The 22,808-nt window shown below is 44.1% G+C and overlaps 2 protein-coding genes across 3 annotated transcripts in view; one reads left to right on the forward strand and one right to left on the reverse strand.

Annotated features, from left to right (window-relative positions):
* Positions 1-14,984, forward strand: part of MSH6 (mutS homolog 6) — a 28,579-nt gene extending 13,595 nt beyond the window's left edge. Inside the window, exons 4-10 of the mRNA XM_088450719.1 lie at positions 261-2,796; positions 5,735-6,006; positions 6,158-6,275; positions 7,736-7,825; positions 9,932-10,086; positions 10,158-10,357; positions 14,823-14,984. Of these exons, the coding sequence (XP_088306845.1) occupies positions 261-2,796; positions 5,735-6,006; positions 6,158-6,275; positions 7,736-7,825; positions 9,932-10,086; positions 10,158-10,357; positions 14,823-14,895 (3,444 nt within the window). The 3' untranslated portion in view covers positions 14,896-14,984. The remainder of the gene's footprint in view (positions 1-260; positions 2,797-5,734; positions 6,007-6,157; positions 6,276-7,735; positions 7,826-9,931; positions 10,087-10,157; positions 10,358-14,822) is intronic.
* Positions 14,967-22,808, reverse strand: part of FBXO11 (F-box protein 11) — a 95,532-nt gene continuing 87,690 nt past the window's right edge. For both annotated transcript variants that reach the window (XM_088450721.1, XM_088450720.1), the window contains exons 22-23: positions 16,426-16,524; positions 14,967-16,351 (exon numbers count right to left, since the gene is read on the reverse strand). In XM_088450721.1, coding sequence (XP_088306847.1) covers positions 16,222-16,351; positions 16,426-16,524 — 229 coding nt within the window. In that variant the 3' untranslated portion in view covers positions 14,967-16,221. The remainder of the gene's footprint in view (positions 16,352-16,425; positions 16,525-22,808) is intronic.

The raw sequence follows: 22,808 nt of genomic DNA on the forward strand, positions 1-22,808 counted from the left end.
AGTGACGCTAAAGGTTGTGACGTCACCGGTTTTCCCCTTATGCAGAACATTACGACGTTCGGGTTTGAATGCAGTAATTGGGTAACCGGGGACCTAATTAAATGGCTCCTGCTTGGTGTGTTAGTGCTTGCAGAACATACTAGGTTCATGTTTATAGATGTGAATTTCCCAAATTATAATTAGAGATCATTCTGTTTTATTTATGATATCTCGGTACAAATATACAATGGACTGACTTCAGTTTTTCTTTTCCCCACCAGGTAGAGGAGAGTTCTCCTGTAAGTGTTGAGGAGGTTTCTGAGCAAAAGACAGGCCGACCACCTCGTGAAAGCAGAAGCAATGGGAAGCCCAAGAGACGGAGAATTATAATGCAGTCCGACAGCGACGACAATTTCTCAGATGACGAGTTCAAGCCTGATGCGAAGGATTCTGCAAGCAGCGATGAGGCCAGCAGCGGCGTAGACGAGGACAAAGTGTCTGAACCAGAGTCTATCACTGAAGACAGCCCGGTCAAGGTCCCTATCAAACGCAAGCGAGGAAGTGGTTCAAAGGCCCCATCCTCAAAAAAGGTTCTTCAGAACGATGTGGCAGAAACGCCAAAGAGAGCAGTGAACGTGTCCTCAGAGGCCAAGTTGAAGCTGTCCTCTTTTTCTGCCCCAGAAGCCTTTGAATCACAGTCAAGTCCTGGAGGCACTGGAGGTGGTGGTTCTGCGTGGGATCATGAAAAGTTGGAGTGGCTTCAAGACGGGAAACGGAAAGATGCTAAACGCAGGAGACAAAGCGATGACGATTACGACCCAACCACTTTGTATGTTCCAGATGATTTTCTTAATAGATGCACTCCAGGTATGAGAAAATGGTGGCAGCTGAAATCTCAGAACTTCGACACGGTTATATTCTATAAGGTTGGGAAGTTTTATGAACTGTATCACATGGATGCCGTTATTGGTGTCAGCGAGTTGGGCCTGACCTTCATGAAGGGCGCTTGGGCTCACTCCGGATTCCCAGAGATTGCCTTTGGGCGTTTCTCCGATGTCCTTGTGCAGAAGGTTTACAAAGTCGCCAGGGTAGAGCAGACCGAAACCCCAGAGATGATGGAAGCCCGTTGCAAGTCCATGTCTCATCCCAGCAAGTTTGACAAGGTTGTGAGAAGAGAAATATGCAGGATCATCACAAAGGGGACGCAGACTTACAGTATTCTAGACGGGAACCCATCAGAAAGCCACCACAAATACCTTTTGTGTTTCAAGGAAAAAATGGAAGACTCCGCTGGTCAGCCTAGAGTATATGGTGTCTGCTTTGTGGACACATCAGTCGGAAAATTTCATGTCGGTCAGTTCCAAGATGACCGCCATTGTTCAAGGTTCAGGACTTTGGTAGCTCACTTCCCTCCAGTTCAGGTCTTGTTCGAAAAGGGTAACCCGTCGCCGGATACAAAAAAAGTTCTCAAAAGCTGCTTGTCCACTTCAATTCAAGAGGGGTTACAGCCATCCTCTCAGTTTTGGGAAGCCTCTAAAACACTAAAGATCCTGGCTGAAGAGAGTTATTTTGTGAAAGACAGCAAAGATGACCATGATAACTGCTCTTTACCCCCGGTGATAAACGGTATGACTTCCGGTAGTGACTCCTTGGCACTTACGCCCGGCGAAAAGAGCGAGCTGGCTCTTTCTGCTCTTGGGGCCTGTGTCTTTTACCTAAAGAAATGTCTTATTGATCAAGAGCTGCTCTCTATGGCAAACTTTGTAGAGTACGTTCCCGTTGACGTTGACCTTGAACAAGCCCAAAGCTCAACCAGTTTCTTTGCTAAGACAAACCAACGCATGGTTCTAGATGGGGTTACCTTAACAAACCTAGAAATCCTGCAGAATGGGACAAACGGTTCTACAGAGGGTACACTACTGCAAAAGCTAGACAACTGCTTCACCCCTTTTGGGAAGCGCCTTTTAAAACAGTGGCTCTGTGCTCCTCTCTGCAACCCCTACTCAATAAATGACCGCCTCAATGCCGTGGAAGATCTCATGGCCATCCCAGAGAAAGTGTCAGAAATTGGTGAACTCTTGAAGAAACTTCCTGACCTCGAGAGACTTCTGAGCAAAATACACAGTATTGGCTCTCCACTAAAAAGCCAGAACCACCCGGATAGCAGAGCTGTAATGTACGAGGAGACCACCTACAGCAAGAAAAAGATAGTGGATTTCCTTTCTGCTCTGGAAGGTTTCAAGGTGATGTGTGAGGTCCTCGCCATTATGGAACATGTGGTTGATGATTTTAAGTCAAGTATTCTTAAACAGGTTGTTGCTCTCAAAGGTAAAAATCCTAAAGGGCGTTTCCCAGACTTGTCGGCTGAACTGAAGCGGTGGGATACCTCATTTGACCATGAGAAAGCCCAAAAGACTGGTGTGATCACCCCCAAAGCAGGCTTTGATCCTGACTATGATGAGGCATTGAGAGATAGTAAGACTTCAGAACAGGGCCTGGCTGATTATCTGGAGAAGCAGCGCAAAAGACTTGGGTGTAAAAGTATAGTTTATTGGGGGACTGCAAAGAACCGCTACCAAATGGAGATACCGGAGAGTGTTGCAGATCGCAGCTTGCCGGAAGAGTACGAGTTAAAATCCACTAAGAAAGGATTTAAACGTTATTGGACAAAGGCCATTGAAAAAATGTTTGGCGACCTCGTAAATGCAGAAGAGCGCAGAGACGCTGCACTGAAAGACTGCATGAGGAGGCTGTTCTATAACTTTGATAAAAACTATAAAGAGTGGCAAACCGCAGTTGAATGTTTTGCTGTACTAGGTAAGCCTGTGTAGTTACATCTCACATACGATACTGTAAACTCCATTGAGTAGCAGTTCTGAAACACTCAATCAACAGTAGGGTGACACCTGTCGGTCTCACTCCACCCATCGACAGGGATGTATGTGGTAAAACTGTTCATCCTTACTTGAAAATCTACACCCTCCGCTCCTTATTTTTCCTGAAGACCTTCACAGCTGGTGGACATAGGTTACTTGTTCGCTGATCTGTTGACCCTTGAAGTGTGGTTGTACATGTCCAGTCTCTTCCTTACCCCGCTCAGGCGGTAATCTATTACAGTAGTGCCACAAGCTTTTGAGGTACACTTGGTTCCTTTGGCATTGGTATGAAGAGGGCTAAATAAGCAGCATGTATTCATTTACTAGCTTCCAGATACACCTGGCAAACACGCACACTTAAGATAGTAGTATTGTATTGATCTTGCGATTACCGCAACGTCATGGAAGAGTATGATGTAGAGAACAAGCTGTCTGGAGTTGGCTACTGGCAAAAGGTGCCACTGGCCGCATTACAGGGCATTAAGTCATATTTGGGTAGCCACCAAGATAAGTCGGGCAGGATTACGTCAGGGTCTCAATAAAAATGAATATTAATGGTACCTGGCCATACACTAGGCAACTTACATCCAACTAGTTGGTTGGAATGAAAATCTGGTCATGTATGGGAGCAAATGACAATCAGCAATTGGCTTCCAAACGCAGGAAGACAAACCAGTTGTTTAAACAAGTTGGTTAAATCTGTTCTGACACTGTACCCTCCCCCTCTAGTACTGAGGAGAGGTGGTTTTCACTTATCAGATGATTAAGTGCTTTCTTCCAGACATGTACAGATGCGTCCTCTCACACCTTGGGGCATATACAATGGGTAGCGAGGTTTTCTCCGCAAACAATCACGCGGACCTCATGCCCAATTGTAGAATACTGTGGGTATGCACGCTCCCTATACCCGCAGGATTCAGTTTAAAAAAAAAAAAAAAAATGCATGTTGTGTTTTTAGCACTGAAAATTGTGGTGAGAGGAAAATAAAAACCTACTTACCGGTGCAGTGGTCTCCACGGCTCCTGGTCATCTCCCCTCCATCTTTGCACTGGGGAGGGGGCTGCTGGGAGGGGAGGTGGCTGCTGGGAGATGTAGTTTCTCTGCAGCTGCCTCCAGGGGGTGCTCACACAGAGGGTTACACTTACAGACCGTTGCTGGAGGAAGAAGACAGCGCTTCGGAAGGTAATTACTGACTAAGCTAATTGGAAACTTCCAATTGTTTAATTAGTCATTAGGAGGGGTGCTGCCGGGGTCCCAGAGCAATTACTGACAGTTATTCCTAAAAATATGGATTTTAGGAAAAATTAAAGATGCGCAAAAAAATGAAAAACCCTGCACCTAATTGAATACTCTCCTTAGCCTCAATGCGCCATGCGGCACGGGTGTACTGCGCTGAATGGTGTAGTGTCTTTTTTGCTGAAATGTGCATCTTAGTCACCGTGCAGTGCGATAAAACTGCTTCATGAGACTCTGTAGCAAGCAGATAATAAAAATTTTGCACATCAAATGAGTCGGCACAGTCTTGTGAAGCCGGAACAAAAGACAATCATCCATTTGCTCACAAACACTGGAAAATAGTCAAATATCGTTGTTCAGACAAATTGTTAAAACGCACAAATTTAACCAATTTGAACAATTTTTTTTTTGTCCTTTTTTTTTTTTTTTTTTTTTTTTTTTTTTCAGTGTTTAAAACCATATTATCGACTGTCATTTGCTCCCATACATTACCAGGTTTTCATTCCAACCAGCCAGATTGGACAGATATCTGACAGAAAATTGTATAGTGGATGCCCAGCTTAAGAAGCACATCAGAATGAAAGACGTTCGGCGCAAGCTGAAACGCACTGGACCTGACACCACTGCGGCAATAGTCTGATGACGCCTGTGTAGGGAACACAGACCATCCCACCCAGACAGTCAGCACATCTTACATTCTATGCTTTGGTTTGCTCCTTGCTTGGTTAGTTGTAAACTGTGTAAGGAGGCTTTCTCCTAGACCACCGGTCCTCAGGACTCCAAAACAGTGCTCACAAGTGAAATAATTGGCTCCACCTGTGGATCTTTTAAAATGTCCATAATGAACGCACCTGGACAATGTGAACTGTTTGGGGTCTTGAAGGCAATTTGAGAACCACCATCCTAGACAATTAGGGCCGTATTCAAATAGCGGCTAAAACTGATGTTTTTCGCCCAAAAAACTGCAAACGGGCGTAAAGTTTTCTCCATCCCAGACCAGGAGAGGAGAAAAATGCAAAATCCCTATTTTTGGATAAAAATGTGGGGATTTCTTTCAGAACCCTTTGTACATACCAACCACCCCCCCCTCCCCCAATGATAAATTACCCCAACGTCTTTTTTTAGTAAGTTGCGTACTTTGGCAAAAAAACGCACAAATCTTGGGCGGGGGAAAAAAAAAAATCGTTCACTTTTCTTTTTTTTTCTTTTCTCCGTTTTCACCTGTTTGGTGTTTATTTAGTTGTGAAAAACGACCATTTTCGCCAGTGGTGAGAAAAAAGCATCCATTTTTCACCAATGGAGGAAAAAGTAGTTTTCGCCGATAATTGAATACGGCCCTAAATCCATTAAGCCAGCACCTGTACATGCCTCAAAGAAAGATTTAACTAAGCTAAATCTTCAAAATGAAGAGGGGTAAAACAGTATTGAGGCTCTGATCCATGGACCGTTTGCTTGGTGCCCAACTAAAGTAACCAGTGTTTGAGTACTGTTGAAAGCTTTATCTGTGGTTGGTGCTTCAATCCAGGGCAGTATTTAATGACGGAAAGGAGAGAAAAAAAGTGACAATTTAAGCAGCCTTTGTGGAGAGATGAAAAGAAACCATCCTATGACTTGCAGTAACTTCTGGTCTCTCTGTGCTGCAGATGGCCTAATGTGCCTGGCTCAGTACAGCCGGGGAGGTGATGGACCGGTTTGCAGACCCGTTATTTTGTTGCCTGGTGACACCCAGCCATTTTTGGAGCTGCGAGGATCACGTCATCCTTGCATAACAAAAACTTTTTTTGGAGATGACTTTATCCCAAATGACGTTGTAATAGGCTGCAAGGAGGACGAATACGATGAAGATGACAATGGGTCCCACTGTGTGCTTGTCACCGGCCCAAACATGGGCGGCAAGTCAACTCTGCTGAGACAGGTGAGCTCTTACCATGGTGTAATGGAATCCAATACACATCCAGGGCCACAGTTTGCATTTGTGTGTCCCTGCTATTTGTGTATTAAAAAAATAAAATAATGCAGGTTAATCTGTTTTGTGCTGATCGAGTGGCAGCCATGTTTTCTTGCAGGCCGGTCTGCTGGTGGTTATGGCACAGCTGGGATGTTACGTGCCTGCGGAAACCTGCAGACTAACTCCTGTGGACAGGGTGTTTACAAGACTGGGGGCATCAGACCGGATCATGGCAGGTAATGGTGCTTGCTTTTTTGGTTAGCACTTGTACATGTATTATACTGTTAACCCCATTCTTAATGGTTTAAAGCAGTTTTGCTGACCACAAACTACCTCCTTTAAAGATTTTGGCGTAAGTGAGCCCCTACCCATTTGTGTCTTTACACGGGCTTATCTTGCACTACCGGATTGTTATATACATTGCTATTCTGATTCAGTGTGTTTGCAGCACAGTTGCCCTTTTATACGAACCTCTCTGAATAGATCCATAAAGACATCACATGTATGTGATTAAAGTGCAAGTGAAAATGCAAATCAAACTCCACTGGGTATCTAGTCTGTCGTTTCCTACAGATGTGTCCTCGCACGCCTATGCCTATTGCGCAGGTCACTCCTATTGGCTGTTTTACCAGTGTAACCTGCATTGTGCAAATTATTATTATTATTTTAATTTTGCAACTTTGTTTCGCTTATAGTGTACTAAGGGCCTGATTCAAAGATACCCTGATGCTGCCGCCGCTGTGTCTGTTTATAGAGTGTATGTGAAAATATGCATTAATGTTTTATTCTAGGCCTGGTGCTGGGTAGGGCGCCGGACCGTAAAAAGGGCATTGTCGCACGTGTTTGTAAAGGGGGTGTAACCTTAAGGGCAACCCTTTTTCGGCACTCTTGGGGGCGTGCCCAGCACTTGCGCACATTCTGGGCTGCCCCAAACTCTCCCCTCACTGTGAATAGATGTCGTGCATCTATTCACCGGTGGTGAGTGCTGTACCGCAATTCCCGTGCGCACACTGCACACTGGCCCACGGGTGGGGACGACACACCCAGCAGGCCGTTTCGGCAGGGTGCCAGATGGTAGGGCAGGGTTTTGCAGTTTTAGCAGTGAGCCAAACCCGATGTTAAAACAGCCTAGGGGGAAGACTATACCAATCTAGGAGTCTACGACATATGCATAGACGCCCACTTGCGGCTTTGAAAATCCAAGCGTCTGCATTCAGCATCGGACGCAGATCCTCTGATAATTGGCCGCCTGATTAACCCTACGGTTGTGTATAATGGCTGCGGGAACTGAGACGCCGGAGCAGTGTTCTCTGCTTACGGGATTGCAGTCTGTGACGCGCCCTGAAACCAATCACAACACGACTGCGGATTTTGCTGCCACACCCACGTTACCTCTGCCAAACGCTCCCAATTGCACTGCGGGAAAACAATCGCTGTGACAGCCGACTGGAATGAAATCCAGTATTATAATGTCTGCGTGTCCTCAGTATTATATTAGTGTTCTGGTCTGTAACCCATTATCTGCTTTTCATGTGCGCAAACTACTGTCATAGCTTCATCATAATGACCACCAAGCATGAGGGTTGGCACGGACTGTGACTGTGATAGATGTGGCGTAGCGGTGAGGCTGTTCTCTAATTGCGCCATTTATTTTTATCATTAAGTACATTTTACTAACTCCGTGTCACTTTTGTAGGAGAAAGCACATTCTACGTGGAGTTGAGCGAAACCTCCAGTATACTTCAGCATGCAACAGAACATTCCCTGGTGCTCCTGGATGAACTTGGTATGTCAGTATACATTGCTGTGCCTTACTACATACTGAGCAGCGTACTGTGTATAATCCCACAAACGCCAATCACATGACAGATGTCACCAGGAAACTGGCCGGTACTTGAGCTAACCTGTGATTTTATACAGTAATGGGATCAGTGTAATGTAAGCGAAAAACTGGCAAACCTTCCTTTGTCTCCACGTAGCCTTGCAGAATGCGTGGGACAGATTCATGTATTAGCTTATAGTGCTGTGGGCCTTTAATGTGAGAGGTCTTTCCCCTGTGTTTCCAAATACAGAATGATTATAGATTTTTTTTAGTACATATACATGCAAAACAATTATAGGTAAAATTTGGTTTAAATGTTAAATTACGTAAAGCAAAGATATGATTATTTAGGTACAATTACATGTAGAGATGTGCGGTTTTACTCGGATATGTTCGGATCTCAAAAACTGCATCATATTGGCTACCCAGCTGTCACGTGTGTTGGATAGCCAATAAGAGAAATCCAAACTAATCCGAACTTGCGATAATTTTGGTGAAAAGAACCTGCACATCTCTAATTACATTACATATGAGGAAGCCAAAGACTAAGTACACTAATGTAACTGTGGCCATTTTACGTTGCATATCAACTGCTCTATTTGTGTTTCATCTAACAATCTAATTCTAGGCTATTTTCTTATGCTTTGTGGATTTAAATATAATAGGTGTCTTCCTTAGGTTGTACTAACAGATGTTACTCTGGGACTGGTGCATAAGCCAGTGCTTCACAAATCCAGTCCTCTAGGCACACTCACCGTGCATGTTTTCCAGGTCTCCTAACAAAATTGCAATTCAAATAATGAGTACCACCTAGTGAGCTATGGACAACATTCACTAAAGCTGGCCACACACTAACTAGACCAACTTCCATCCAACTAGTTGGTTGCAATGAAAATCTGGCAAGGTATGAAAGCAAATGACAATCAGCAATTTGCTCCCAAATGCCGGAAAATGGACAAACTGTGAACAAATTGTTTAGATCAAACATTTAACAAATTTGTCTGACACCATTTTCATCTGTTTTCTGGCATTTAGGAGCAAATTGCTGATAATCAGTGACTCCCATACCTTACCAGATTTTCATTCCAACCAGCCAACTAGTTGGATGAAAGTTGGTCTAGTGTGTGGCCAGCTTAACACTGCATGTTGTCCATAGCTCACCTGTGCACCAGCGCTGAGATAATAACATTGGAGAAGCACTGGTCTCAGCCATAGTCCTGCAATGCATGCAGTATCATCTTTCACTGCTAGGTGTCACTGTGGGAGTTTTGCACTGGAAAGTGTAACATTCCTATTTTGCCCATTTAACCTCAGACGTTAATGAAATAAAGCCAATTAAAGCTGCATGGAGTTTCCCCAGCATGGATGCAGAAATGGATTCTTGGAATTACTGTGATGCCAACAACATGCACTAGCTTTGTGCTCCAGTTAACTACTTTGGAGAAACTAAAGACAACTCCATCTTAAAAACTCCTTTTTAGTTTACATATATTGTTTCATTAATGTATTGGAGACATTGGATCATTTTAGTTAACATCTCATCTGTGCTTCCAAAAAGTAGCAGAGCACTTTAGCCTCTAGCATTGATAACTGGGTATCGTTCACACTACAATATGGGGCATTCAGTTAGACATGGTGCTTACCGTGGACTTAGACTCTCCAGTTTTAATGGCCAGAGATATTCAATTAATAGCCCATTTCTTCGTGTTATCCCATAGATTCTGCGTTAAATGTCTAGAGCAATGGTTAATGTTCTTGTGGTAATCTGCCCCACTGTTGTCAGGTTGTAAAACAGGTTCTGATGAGTGTTACAAAAAATACTGTTTATATATAATCCACAGGTTCACAAGCTCTGTCCTGCTGACCCAAAACAGTGCATGTTTTCCAGGTCTCCTCAGTCACAAGTGAAAATATTAGCGCTATCTGTGGATCTTTTAAAATGTGTCAGTGAGTAATGATTACACCTGTGCACCTGCTGGGTGACCTGGAATATGTGAACTGTGTGGGGTCCTGAGGACAGAGTTTGAGAACCACTGATGTGACCTAATGTATTGTCTGTTTGTGCTATAGGCAGGGGCACGGCTACGTTTGACGGAACAGCTATAGCAAGTGCCGTTGTCAGAGAGCTCTCCGAAAGGATTAGATGCCGTACTCTGTTTTCCACTCACTACCACTCACTGGTGGAGGATTGCTCCCATACAGAAGCAGTACGACTGGGGCATATGGTAAGTGACCGTTCCATCTGCAGGATGGGTATCTGTCCGGCCTGGCACTAGTCCTCTCATTGTTGTCTTAGGCTTGCATGGTTGAAAATGAATGTGAGGATCCCAGCCAGGAGACAATCACCTTTCTTTACAAGTTCATCAAGGGGGCATGTCCGAAAAGCTATGGCTTCAATGCAGCAAGGCTCGCCAGCATACCTGATGATATAATTCAGAGTGGCCATAAGAAAGCCAGGGAATTTGAAAGGAACACACTCTCGATGAAGATCTTCAGGTATGTGGTAACTATGCACTAACAGTGGTAATACTGTGCACAATTCTGACACACGTATATTTCTGTTTACATAATGCTTGTGTATATGACCAGCTTGATGTCAAATGCGAACTCTGCTAGTTGTAGCACGTGATTATAACCTGCTTTGGAAACTCTTTCCCAGTTACTCCTCTTAGTCTGTCCACAGCGCTCTGCCCCTGACCAGCCCAATTGACCACTTTATTTTTGAATGCAGCCCAAATAGCTATAATAGCAAATTAATGTTTGGGAGCTGAATACCTTTACAGTCAGGTGCATAAATATTGGGACATTGACAGAATTTACAGATTTTGGCCTCTATTCTCCACTACAATGACTTTGAAATGAAACAAGCAAGTTGTGCTTTAACTGCAGACTTTCAGATTTCATTTAAGGGTAATTGCATCCAAATCAGGTGAACGGTGTAGGAATTACAACGGTTTCTATATGTGCCTCCCACTTTTTAAGGGGCAAAAAGTAATGGGACTATCAACTCAAACAGGTGTGGGTTATTCCCTTGTTATTTCATTATCAATTAAGGAAGTAAAAGGTCTGGAGTTGATTCTAGGTGTGACATTTGCATTCGGAATTAGTTGCTGTCAACTCTCAATATGAGATCCAAAGAGCTGTCACTATCAGTCAAGCAAGCCATCTTTAGGCTGAAAAATCTAAACAAACCCATCAGAGAGATAGCAAAAACATTAGGTGTGGCCAAATCAACTGTTCGGTGCGTTCTTTCTTTTTAAGAATGTTCCAGAGAGCTCAGCAACACCGGAAGACCATGGAAAACAACTGTGGTGGATGACAGAAGAATTATTTCCCTGGTGAAGAAAAACCCCTTCACAATAGTTGGCCAAATCAAGAACACTCTTAAGGATGTAGGTGTATATGTGTCAAAGTCAACAATCAAGAGAAGACTTCACAAAAGTGAATATAGAGGGTTCACCACAAGATGCAAACCATTGGTGAGCCACAAAAACAGGAAGACCAGATTAGAGTTTGCCAAACAACATCTAAAAAAGCCATTACAGTTCTGGAACAACATCCTATGGACAGATGAGACAAAGATCAAAGTGTAGCAGACTGATGGGAAGAAAAGAGTATGGAGAAGGAAAGGAACTGCTCATGATCCAAAACATACCACCTCATCAGTGAAGCATGGTGGTGGTAGGGTCATGGCGTGGGCATGTATGGCTGCCAATGGAACTGGTTCCCTTGTATTTATTGATGTGACTGCTGACAAAAGCAGCAGAATGAATTCTGAAGTGTTTTGGGCAATATTATATGCTAATATTCAGTTAAATGCTTCAGAACTCATTGGACGGCACTTCACAGTGCAGATGGACAATGAACCGAAGCATACTGCAAAAGCAACCAAGGAGTTTTTTTAAGGCTAAAAAGTGGAATGTTATGCAATGGCCAAGTCAATCCCCTACCCTGAATCCGATTGAGCATGCATTTCACTTGATGAAGACAAAACTGAAGGGAAAATGCCCCAAGAACAAGCAGGAACTGGAGACATTTGCAGTAGAGGCCTGGCAGAGCATCACCAGGGATGAAACCCAGCGTCTGGTGATCTCTATGCGTTCCAGACTTCAGGCTGTAATTGCCTGCAAAGGATTTGCAACAAAGTATTAAAAAGTGAAAGTTAGATTTAGGATTGTTTAGTTTGTCCCATTACTTTTGGCCCCTTAAAAAGTGGGAGGCACATATAGAAACCGTTGTAATTCCTACACCGTTCACCTAATTTGGATGCAATTACCCTTAAATGAAATCTGAAAGTCTGCAGTTAAAGCACATCTTGCTTGTTTCATTTCAAAGTCATTGTGGTGGTGAATAGAGGCCAAAATATGAAAATTCTGTCAATGTCCCAATATTTATGCACCTGACTGTATGTCAGGTGGACAGTCATACACAAGCAGGCTCTGTCTTTCTTTTACAGTACAAGGCTTGGATAAGATTTCCCAACAGGTCATGTTATGTAGAAGCAAATGGGATAACTACTGACCCACCCAGATAAATTAACTCACTTGTGCATGATTAAAGATATCCACAAAACGTGACCTGTTGGTACTTGAGGACTGGAGTTAAGAACCTGTCTTAAAACAAATCTGTGATCTATGAACCCCATCCGTTGCAGATTTCAACCAAAAAGTGATTGGAATTGGTAAATCAGGTTGTAAAAGATGATTGATTTCACAGAATGATTGGTGCTGCAGATTTGCAGACTACTAGTAAAAGGATGGGCCTTTCAAGATTGGCAGATCTGTATTTGCCAAAGACATCTGCAAATCACAGAAAAATCTAATGTATAGGTGCAGATTGCGAAATCCTAAAGTCTGACAACAAATATTCATAATTGTGGATTGCTGATATATGGGGGCAGTAAATTACTGTATTTTCACAATCCTCCATGGGGGAAGAGGTGGAGTATGGGCACCAAAGAGTTAATGTTTGAAGCAGCAGCTCCTATACTGCACCCCCTGCCTACAGCAGCCAGTTAAAAAAGTTTGATACTGTAGCAAGGCTATCTTCCACTGTTCCCTGCATTAAACATGTTACCTGTAATTCAATGTAGCTACATCAGACTATAGCATATTTACAGATGGCATAGCATAAGCAAGGGTATTCAATGTGTGACCACCCAGCTGTTTTGCTAGCAGGGCATGCTGGTATGTGTAGTTCAGCTGGAGTTTACACCATTGGTGGTAGAGAAGAAACAACGGTGGGCAGTATAGTGTATCTGGAGTATCCTAGGGCAGGAACACTAAGTGATATATAGTGCACAGATCGCTGCAAGCATATGACTGGCAGGATGATATGGGATCCTATATGGTAAATGCATTATCTACGTGTGGGACATGTAAACTAGTTCCATGTCACTCCTGGATCCTGTAGGTACTAGAACAGTGTTGGCTAACCTTGACACTCCAGCTGTTGTGGAACTATGAGGGGTATTCAATATGAAAGATTATATACTTCCCTGCCGAAGTTAACGTTTCATATCGGAGTTTTTTTTTCTGCGTAAAGGTATGGTGCGCGCTCCCACTTATCCCCGTATTCAAATTATATCAAATTAACGAAAACGGGAAACTCCGAAGTTGGATTTGCGTAAAGTTACGAATTTTTCCTTAAAATAATTGTAAGACCCCCCTAAAGTTGTAAAAACATGGGGGATCACTATGGGTACCCCCGTTTTAGCCTTTAATTGAAAGTCGGGGCTTTAAATAGCCGCAGCAGGTGTTTTTTCCCCGACATTGAAGAAGTGATGCAGAAGAGCACTTAAAAAAACGAAAAAAATAACTTAAGTGGTCCCTTCAAATTTGGGGTACATGAAAATGGGTACTAGCATATTTTGATGTCCCTAAAGTAAGTTTATAAAAATTCTGCAATTGTGCACCTGCCGCTATAATTCTATTCTAGAAAACACCTGCCGCATATTTGCAGAATAGCCCTGAACCTATTTCCCTATTTTTTAACAATTTTTTCCCATTTTTTTTTTTTTTTTGCACTTCAATTTTTAAATTCATTTTTTGGGGTGTCCCTATTTTTTTAAAACTTTTTTTGACAGTCCTTTAATGTCAATCTCAGGGGTGCAGGCTATTTTTTTTTAAGTCTGAACCCCAATTCTGCACTTTTTTTCGACACTTATTCAATGGTGAAAAGTTATCCCCGTTTTTTTATCAAAGACTTATCGCAGTTTTGAAAAGTCTTTGAAATTGAATACGGTGTAAAACTAAAACCAGTGATATTAACGCAAAAAATGATGTTATCGCTCCCATATTGAATACCCCTATATATATCCTAGCATGCCCTAATAGCAAAACTGTAGCAGTGCATGCTGGGTTATGTAGTTCCATAACAGCTGGAGTGTCAAGGTTAGCCAACACTGTACTAGAACAAAGGTATTGGAAGAACTTGGCCCCGTTGACCTGATTATTTTTCCTCTGAGGTATTTGGTGTTGAATATCCCTGATATAATGGAAACATTTATAAATGCAGAAAAGTGTATTACCACCAGCCGAGATGAAGTCACCTGCCTTATAACACCAGTGCCATACATCTGAGCTGTTCTTGTGGGGTATACAGCTAGAGAAAAATGAGGGAGGGCACTTATTTATAGGTGAGGAGGCACAGTTAGCCGATTATAAAACACACCACAATTTATAGTCTTACAACTGTGGTACATTCACACAATTCTTGCCTATACACCTTGTACTTTACTAGGCAACAAGGGGTACAAACCTTTTTAAAATATTTTTATTCTGTAATAACTTCCAACATTTAAATGTGTATCTTAATTTCAACTTTTAGATTTTAATAGCTCTTAAATGTAAATAGCCATAGGGAATGGCCAGATCTGTTTGCAAAACATGACAATATAGTTAATACAGTAATAACCTCCGCGTTGCTGTGCTGGTAACACCACTGTCCTTCTATTGTGCAGGGAGCTTTACGTGTTGCTGCAGGAACAGACGTGGGATAGCCAAGCTCTCTACAAACTCCAGAAGATGATTTAATAACTTAAGTACGACCGTGGTTTTGGCGTTTATTCACAAGGCTGGTTTTCACACATTATGATCTAATAAACTTTATTTTTTAAAAATGACCATATTTCCATTTTGTTTTTCTTTCCTAGGAAATTAAACCCCCTTTTTTTTTTTTTTTTTTCTTTTAATTCATACCTACCCTCTACATAATGGTTATTGAATACTCCACAATATATTAGTCTAGATGTTATGGTACATGCATACACTTTCAGGCTGTTTGGATTACCCACTGTCACCAATACATATAAATGGGGGGGAAGGAAAAATAAAAATTAAAAAATAAAACAAAGCTATGACTCTATATATGCTTGTCTCGGCTTCATAAAGAGCAGGAAATGTCTTCATTTCCAGCAGTGTAAAAGTTCCAGGCTGTTCAAACAAAAAATGAACAGTAACATACAAGAGCAATCTGCGGAGACGACAGTAAACCTTTAACCCAAAGTCCCACCCCCCAACCCCAGTTCCCAAGGCGGTGATAGCCTACACTTGCCGCGTCGTTGTCTCCTCGCACAACTTGTCCTTGTCCAGGTGTTATGTATATGAAGACTGTTGCAGGGAGGGTACGAGAGGAAAGGAGACAACATTCTAACTTTTCCAAAAGGATACCAGAAAAATTGCTGGATTAAGATTAGTGTTTTCCTCTTTCATAGAAAGAACATAGATACTGGGACATGAGTACAGTTTACAGCAATGCTAATGGTGTGCTAACAAAACAGGGACACATTCAAGTACAATAAAGTTTTGCTTGAAATTTAAAAAAAAAAAAAAAACCCTACGTGAGATTAAAGCATTAAAATATCTCAATCTGAATAAGTCTTAAAAAAAAAAAAAAACAACAAAAGTCAAAAAGAAACGCAGAAGTGCTAGCTCACATTTTACCATGTTACAAATATGCTATTGGTACCCATGTCCGTGTTTGTGGCAGCTGCAAGAAGAGCTGCCTGCCTACAGAATAAGGATTACCTCCCCTGCCGCCTGTAAGGACAGCGGCAGGCATCTGTAATAGACTGGAGCGCTTTCCTTTTTCTTCACTTCTGAAAGTCTAAGTAAAGTAATGCTTAAAATAAAAAAAAAAATGCCCAGTTCTTCCTTATATCCTGAGTCAACATATTGCCTCGTCCATCTCTACTTCCTTGTTTTTGGCAGCTCGACTACGATCGTATCAACATCGATATTCCAAAAGAAAAAAGAAAAAAAAAAAGCAAAATGGGCAATTTTTTTGATTTATTTTTTTCCCAAAATAAAAAGTGTTTTAACAGTTGTTAGAATGGCAGGACTTCCCCCTTCGGCGTAAGTTCAGTTGTGTTGCAAAGTATTAGATTCTATAGGAGGAGCAGAGTCATATAATGTGTCTGTGTCGTGTGTGGGCTCTCCAGCTAACGTACAAGGATTAGACAGCGTTCCGGCACCACAGTCACAGAAGAACCTGGATACAAAAAGGTAAGAAGTTAGTGAGAGAACCATGTACTTTCATCAGGAATGGAGGGGAAGGAATCTTACCTATCATGTCTAATAAACTCTACATCATGTCCTTGGTGACATTTCTTAATGCAGTTCACGCAGATGGCATTACGGTCTGTGGTGTTGCAAGTGTGACATCTAAGAGGAGACAAAAGTTTAAGGTGCACTTTAAGTTTTCTTAAGAGATGGGAAGAGTGCAGAGGACAATGTAAATGTTCCCTGCTAACAAAGATACACATTTTAAACTGAATCGGTATGAAATACAGACAGCTGAATAGCTGGCAGTTCCCATACTGACACATCGAAAGCACAACCCTCCCTTGGTGGTACCTAACGTAAGTCCCCCAAGGAGTGCCTAGACTTAACACTCCCCTCCTCACACTCTAAACCGAACACATAAATAAGGGGGGGGAGATGTATGAAGCCCAGAAGTGGTATCAGCGCACATTATGTGCACTGATACCGCTTCTATGCGCCCCTGTCATTATTGGCGCTGCTATCTACAAGATAGCAGCACCGATGGCCTTGGCCGTGTACGAATGATCATATCACCCAACCGTTCAGCACGCTGTAGCTGTCATTATCGACAGCCTGGCTCTAGCCTATCCCCACAGCAGGGACAGCGCTGTTCCTGCAGCGGCAGCTGCACGCAGGGATCTCACGATATCATGCTCAGTGGAGCCAGCGGAGACTGACATGCTGTGCTCTCTAGCGGTTAATGCTCCCCCTCTCCGACAGATGATATGTTATACATCTCAATCGGTAATGCTTCCTGCTCCGCCTCGGCAAAGAGGGGAAGCGTTATAGTGGCACATTAAGTGCCGCTATCATACATTTACCCCAAGGAGAGTTATGGTAAAATTTACCCTGGTTAACTTTCTTCAAAGTCCACAGGGAGACGATGGGGTGTAGGTGGTACTTGGAGGACCGGACACCAAACAGCAAAGCTTTATTCTATCCCAGGATGCTCCAGTCCTTCCCCCTATACCCCCACCCACAGCCTGAAGGCAACACAGTTTTGTTAACAAGCCCAAGGCAGGATATGAGAGAAAGAAGACTCTCTCAGAGCAGGATACAAGAAGAAACCCATAGAAGCCAGGTGCCCTGTGGCCCCTATGGACTTCAAAGAAAAAGTTAACAAGGGTTTACCATAACTCTTCAGGGAGACAGTGGGGATGTCCCTAAACAGTTGTTCAAGGGTGGGAACTCTCCTGAGCTAAGAGGAGAACCTGGCGCCCGAAGGAAGCATTCTGAGAGGCAAATGTATCAAAGGCACAGAACCTAAGAAAGGTGTGGACAGAAGAACACGTGGCCACCTTGCATAGTTGTTCAGCAGACATGCATGGCGGGCTGCCCACGAGAGAGCCACAGAGCGAGTAGAAAACAGATACTATGGCGCTTGAAAACCAGTCTGCATGTAAGCCTGTGAGATATTCTAACCAGATGGTTTCGCATGACTGTTTGTTAGGTGGCCATCCCTTCTTGTGGAATCCATATAGGACAAAAAGTGAGTCAGATCTTCTGATGGAACTAGTACAGTCCACGTAGATCTTCAGAGCACGGACCACATCCAAAGAGGCCTCACCTGCTGAGAGGTCTGATGATTGAAAGGCCAGTACCACAATTTCCTCATTAAAGTGGAAACAAGAGACCACCTTAGGAAAGAAGCCATGGCGCATTCAAAGAACAGCCCTGTCCGGATGAAAGATTAGAAATGGGGAGCGACAGGAAAGCGCCCCTGAATCTGAAACCCTATGGGCAGATGCTATAGCCAGAAGAAACAGTCTTCGCAGTGAGCCATTTGGCATCTACTGAATCCAGGGATTCGAATGGAGGTTCCTGAAGTGCATGAAGAACCAATGACAAATCCCACAGAGGGACAAAGGGAGGTTTGTATACGTAGAACACCTTGCAGGAAGGTGTGAACATCCATTAGAGGAGCAATTCTGCGCTGGAACCAGATGGACAGAGCAGATATGTGCACTTTCAGAGACCGACTAAAGTGCCTCATTGGTGATTGAGGTAGGCCACTGCCGTGGTATTGTCGGACTGTACTTGCCTGCCCTGAAGAATATCCTGAGCCAGAGTGAGGGCTTTGTAAATGGCTCGGAGTTTCAGGACGTTGATTAGCAAGATTGCCTCGGCTGGAGTCCAGTGTCAACGGCATCCCACACGCAGAGGCTTGTTTACATGGTGAGGAGTGCCCAGTCCGGGGATCCAACAAGGGCGACCCTTGTTTAGATGGTACGTTTGTAGCCACCAGGACAGGCGAACCTCTGGAGAGAGGCCCATCGTCTGGGATCTTGGCGAACTCCACGATGTCGAAGGTGGGCACCATGGATCCCAAGGTCTGCGTTGCAGACTGAATTTACACTCGACAACTGTGGAGTAGTTTGCGCACTTAAGTGCTGTAATACAGAGATTTTATTTGTGGTAAGGAAAATTCTGTGAGCCTGAGAATCCAGGAAGGCTCCCAGATGTACCATTCTTTGAGAAGGGGTCAAGGAAGACTTTCTAGTTGATCAGCCAATCATGCGTTTGTAGAAAGGCAATGGATACTTGTAGATGGTGAAGAATTCCTGGGGAGCTTGCTAAGAGCAAGAGATCGTCCAAGTATGGGAGCAGTCTGATCCCCTGATGACTAAGATAGGCTTCCATAACCTTGGTAAAGATCCAAGGAGCTGTGGAAAGCCCAAAAAGACAGTGCTTGATATTCCTAATGTTGCTGTAGGACAGCAAACCGGAGATATTGTTGATGAGAAGGTGATTTAGGTAAGAATCCAAAGACACCACAAAGGGCCCAGGCTACATAGCCAGGATAATAGAGCATAGGGTTTCCATATGAAACCTGGACATCATGATAAACTTGTTCAGAGACTTGAGGATAGGCAGAGGAGACCCATTGGACTTCTGAACCAAGAAAAGGGTAGAATAAAAGCCCTTCTGTTGCTGTGATGAGGGGACTGGAATTATTACCCCCGAGAGCAGTAAGGACTGAATGGCCTTCGGGAAGAGCAGGGCGTTGCTTGGGGCCGATGGAGGTTCTGTGCAAAAAAAAAAAAAGCTGCTGGGTGGGGCCCGCCTCAGGAATGAGAGGGCATATCAGTGGGAGACCACTTCTTTTACCCAGGTGTCTGATGCCAGAACTGTGCGAACTGAAGAAGTCTACCTCCCACCCCTGGGAGCTCCCAGGAAGAGGCCCACCCGGTCAGGCTGAAGGTGTGTCCTCAGATTTGGTAGGTGGACATCTAGTAGCCCAGGTCTGTTTGGTTCTAGGCTTGTGGGCTTTAATGGATGCTGACTGCCATGGAAAGGACTGACCTTTAGCTTTTCCTTGGGGAGGAAAGGATGACATCCGAGGCTTCGTAGTAGATGCAGAGGGCAAGAACACTGTCTTGGAAGCTTCAAAGGTAGTCACAATCTTGTCCAATTCTGGGACAAACAGGATCTCCCCAGAATAAGGCAGAGACACCAAATCCTTTTTAGAGTCTGAATCTGCATTCCATGAGCAAAGCCAAACAATACGGTGGGCTACCACGGAAGTAGCCGATGCATCGGAAGCTAGGAGACCAGTATCCAAAGCAGCTTCTCCTAAATAGGAGGCTGCATCTCTAATGTGAGATATGTAGGTCAGCTGTTCCCTCAAAGCATCAGAGGGAAAGGTATCTGCTAGGGCCTCTACCCAAATCTCAATGGATTTTTGCCACCCAGGCCGTAATAGCTCCTGTAAAAAGAGTATAAAGACTTCAGGCTAGCTTCAGTCTATCTATAGTCTCCTTTAAGAAGGTTGCAGTATGGATAGGTGTGTCACGTGGGAATCCACTGCAGGGGGAACGTCCCATTTAGTGCTATCAGTAGCTGGAAGAGGGTAAAAAGAAATAGTGTTTAGGCAGCTGAAACATTTTACTTCACAATAGATCAGTGAGAGGAAACTCTGTCAAAACTACCTTCTGTTGCTTAAATAGTTCTGTTTGAAGAATAGATTTTACAGCTCTCAAGTGCAGGTATGTTCAGTTTAGAGGGGGGGAGGGAGGGCGCAAAGTGGTCTGCATCTTCTGCCTCCCCAGATGATAACTCAGAATCTGATAGCTGGGTGGAGTGGGAAGATAACGGCACACTCAGTAGGTTTACTAGGTAAGGGTTTCTCCTTTGCAGCATTTGTTGAAAGGCTGTAGATGTAGCTGCCAGACTCTGCACTGAGGTAGAAAGTATGGCTACCCATGGGGAGGCAAAGGATTCGCAGGGAGTACCTGCTGTGGCCATCCCATAGTGGGAGCTACCACAGGGACCGCTAGGCGGTTCACAAGTTTTGCCAACACCTGTGAAAAAGAAGCCCAGGTGGGGTCCTGAGAAGAGGATGCAGGGGCTGATAGGCCAGGTGTCATAACAAGATGCACATAGACCATCTTGAATGAGATCCTCTGAAGCTAAGCCTGCTAAACAGGACTTGCAAGACTCCAGAGTGGGAGCAGCAGGCTGCTTGTTATTCTTGCCTTTGCTACACATAGCTGTAAGAATAATGCAATCTGGCACAGTGCAGGGAGCAAACCAGATCTGTACAATATGGCACAGTGTAGTGCGCAACACATATACACAGTATGTGATAGCCCTCACATATATAGGAAGATGTGAGGTACAATGAACACCCTATACCTCAGTATTCAAGGGTTATAGTGAAATAAAAGGGAAAGGTATAAGCTGACAGTTGAGGAAAAATAAGCAGCGCTAACCCAAGTCACATGCAGAGCATACAATATAACTGCAGTGGGCACTAAATTCAACTACACCGACTGCAGTGGCTGGTAGGAACTAGCGCTGTATAACCTGGCTCCTGGGAGAGGTATACAGGGAGACCGGACCCAGTGTTCTTGGAGACCTGAGGCGGTTGCAGAAAATGGCTGCCGCAAGTCTCTGAGGGGGCGGAGGGTGAGGGAGGAGCAGCTCAGACCACAGTGGACTGGTGCCCTGAGTTGGGGGGGACCACAATGAGAGGGCTTCTCCCCTATGCTAACATCAACCACCGGGTCCCTGGCCTGAGCTGTCCCCTGCGCCAGCATAGTTTATACCAGTGTTGGCTAACCTTGACACTCCAGCTGAACTACATAACCCAGCATGCACTGCTACAGTTTTGCCATTAGGGCATGCTAAAACTGTGGCAGGGCATGCTGGGATATATAGTTCCACAACAGCTGGAGTGTCAAGGTTAGCCAACACTGGTTTATACCATGGTGGTCGAGTGGTGTCCACATCAGCGCCTCCGGTCTATCTTCAGAGACTGGAGGTAAGACTGCGCATAGACCTGCCTTACATGTTCCCTTGAGTCCCAGCTGCAGTATGGGGTTCGAGGAGCCCTGCTGGCTAGGTGGCCCCGGAGCCCAGCAGAGGGCTGGAGTCACAGCGCCGTGGAGGGGAGATTGAGCAGCAGTGCAGACGTCCAGAGGACTGTCTATCGCTTCTTGCTCTGTATGAAAAAATGAAAATATAAATAAATCATAAAAATAATGCTTGGGCTTAAAGCCCACTGTTCTAAACGGTGATCCAGCTTCTGTCAAACACCAACGAAACTGAGTTGCCCCCTCAGGCTGTGGGTGGCATATAGGGGGGGGGGGGGAAGGACCAGAGCATCCTGCGATAGAAAAAAAAAAAGCTTTGTTGTTGGTGCCCGGTCCAACAAGTACCACCCACACCCCCCAATTGCTCACTGTGGAGCCTGAAGAAATATTACCAACACAACCACATAATGCTGATTATAATAGATAATGTGGCCATACGGGGGTGGGGAGGAAAGAAAGATTAGGATGGAGCTTACATTCTAAAATGGAAAGGGGAGGAATAAGGTACTGGCGAGATCCAAGGCTTAGCAATGTGGAAGGGAAGACTAAATTAGGTTGAAGATGTAGGAGGGAGTAGAGAGTGAGGAAGCTTTGAAGGATATTGTGATTAGTTTAAGCTGGATCCTGAAGGATAGGAGGGAGCCAGTGGACGGATTAGCAGAAAAGATCAGTCTAGCAGTGGTGTTCAGAAGACATTGCTGAGGAGAGAGGCGGTTGAGGGGAAAAACATTGGTCAAGTCAAGAGATAATGGAAAAATGTTTTGGTGGCATTGAGGAAGGGACGTATACTAGCAATGAAATAGACGTGTGTAAACGAATGAATGAGCGCGCAGAATCAATAGTAATTCCCAGGCATCAGACTTGATGAATAGAGAAGATGGTGGTGTTTCCCACAGTGAGGGTGAGATGGGGAGGGGTGGAGACACAAGAAGGATGGAAGACAATGAGCTCAGTCTTAGACATCCTGACATTGAGAAAGCAAAGAGGAGATGGCAGATAAACAGTTTGAAATGCATTAAGAGGCAAGGGGAGAGGTTGGGGGAGCAAAGATAGAGTGTGGTGTCAATATAAAAATGGTATTGAAGACTG

Source organism: Taudactylus pleione, unplaced genomic scaffold (genome assembly GCF_031769625.1).
Source record: "Taudactylus pleione unplaced genomic scaffold, aTauple2 ptg000522l, whole genome shotgun sequence".
NCBI classification, from domain to species: domain Eukaryota; kingdom Metazoa; phylum Chordata; class Amphibia; order Anura; family Myobatrachidae; genus Taudactylus; species Taudactylus pleione.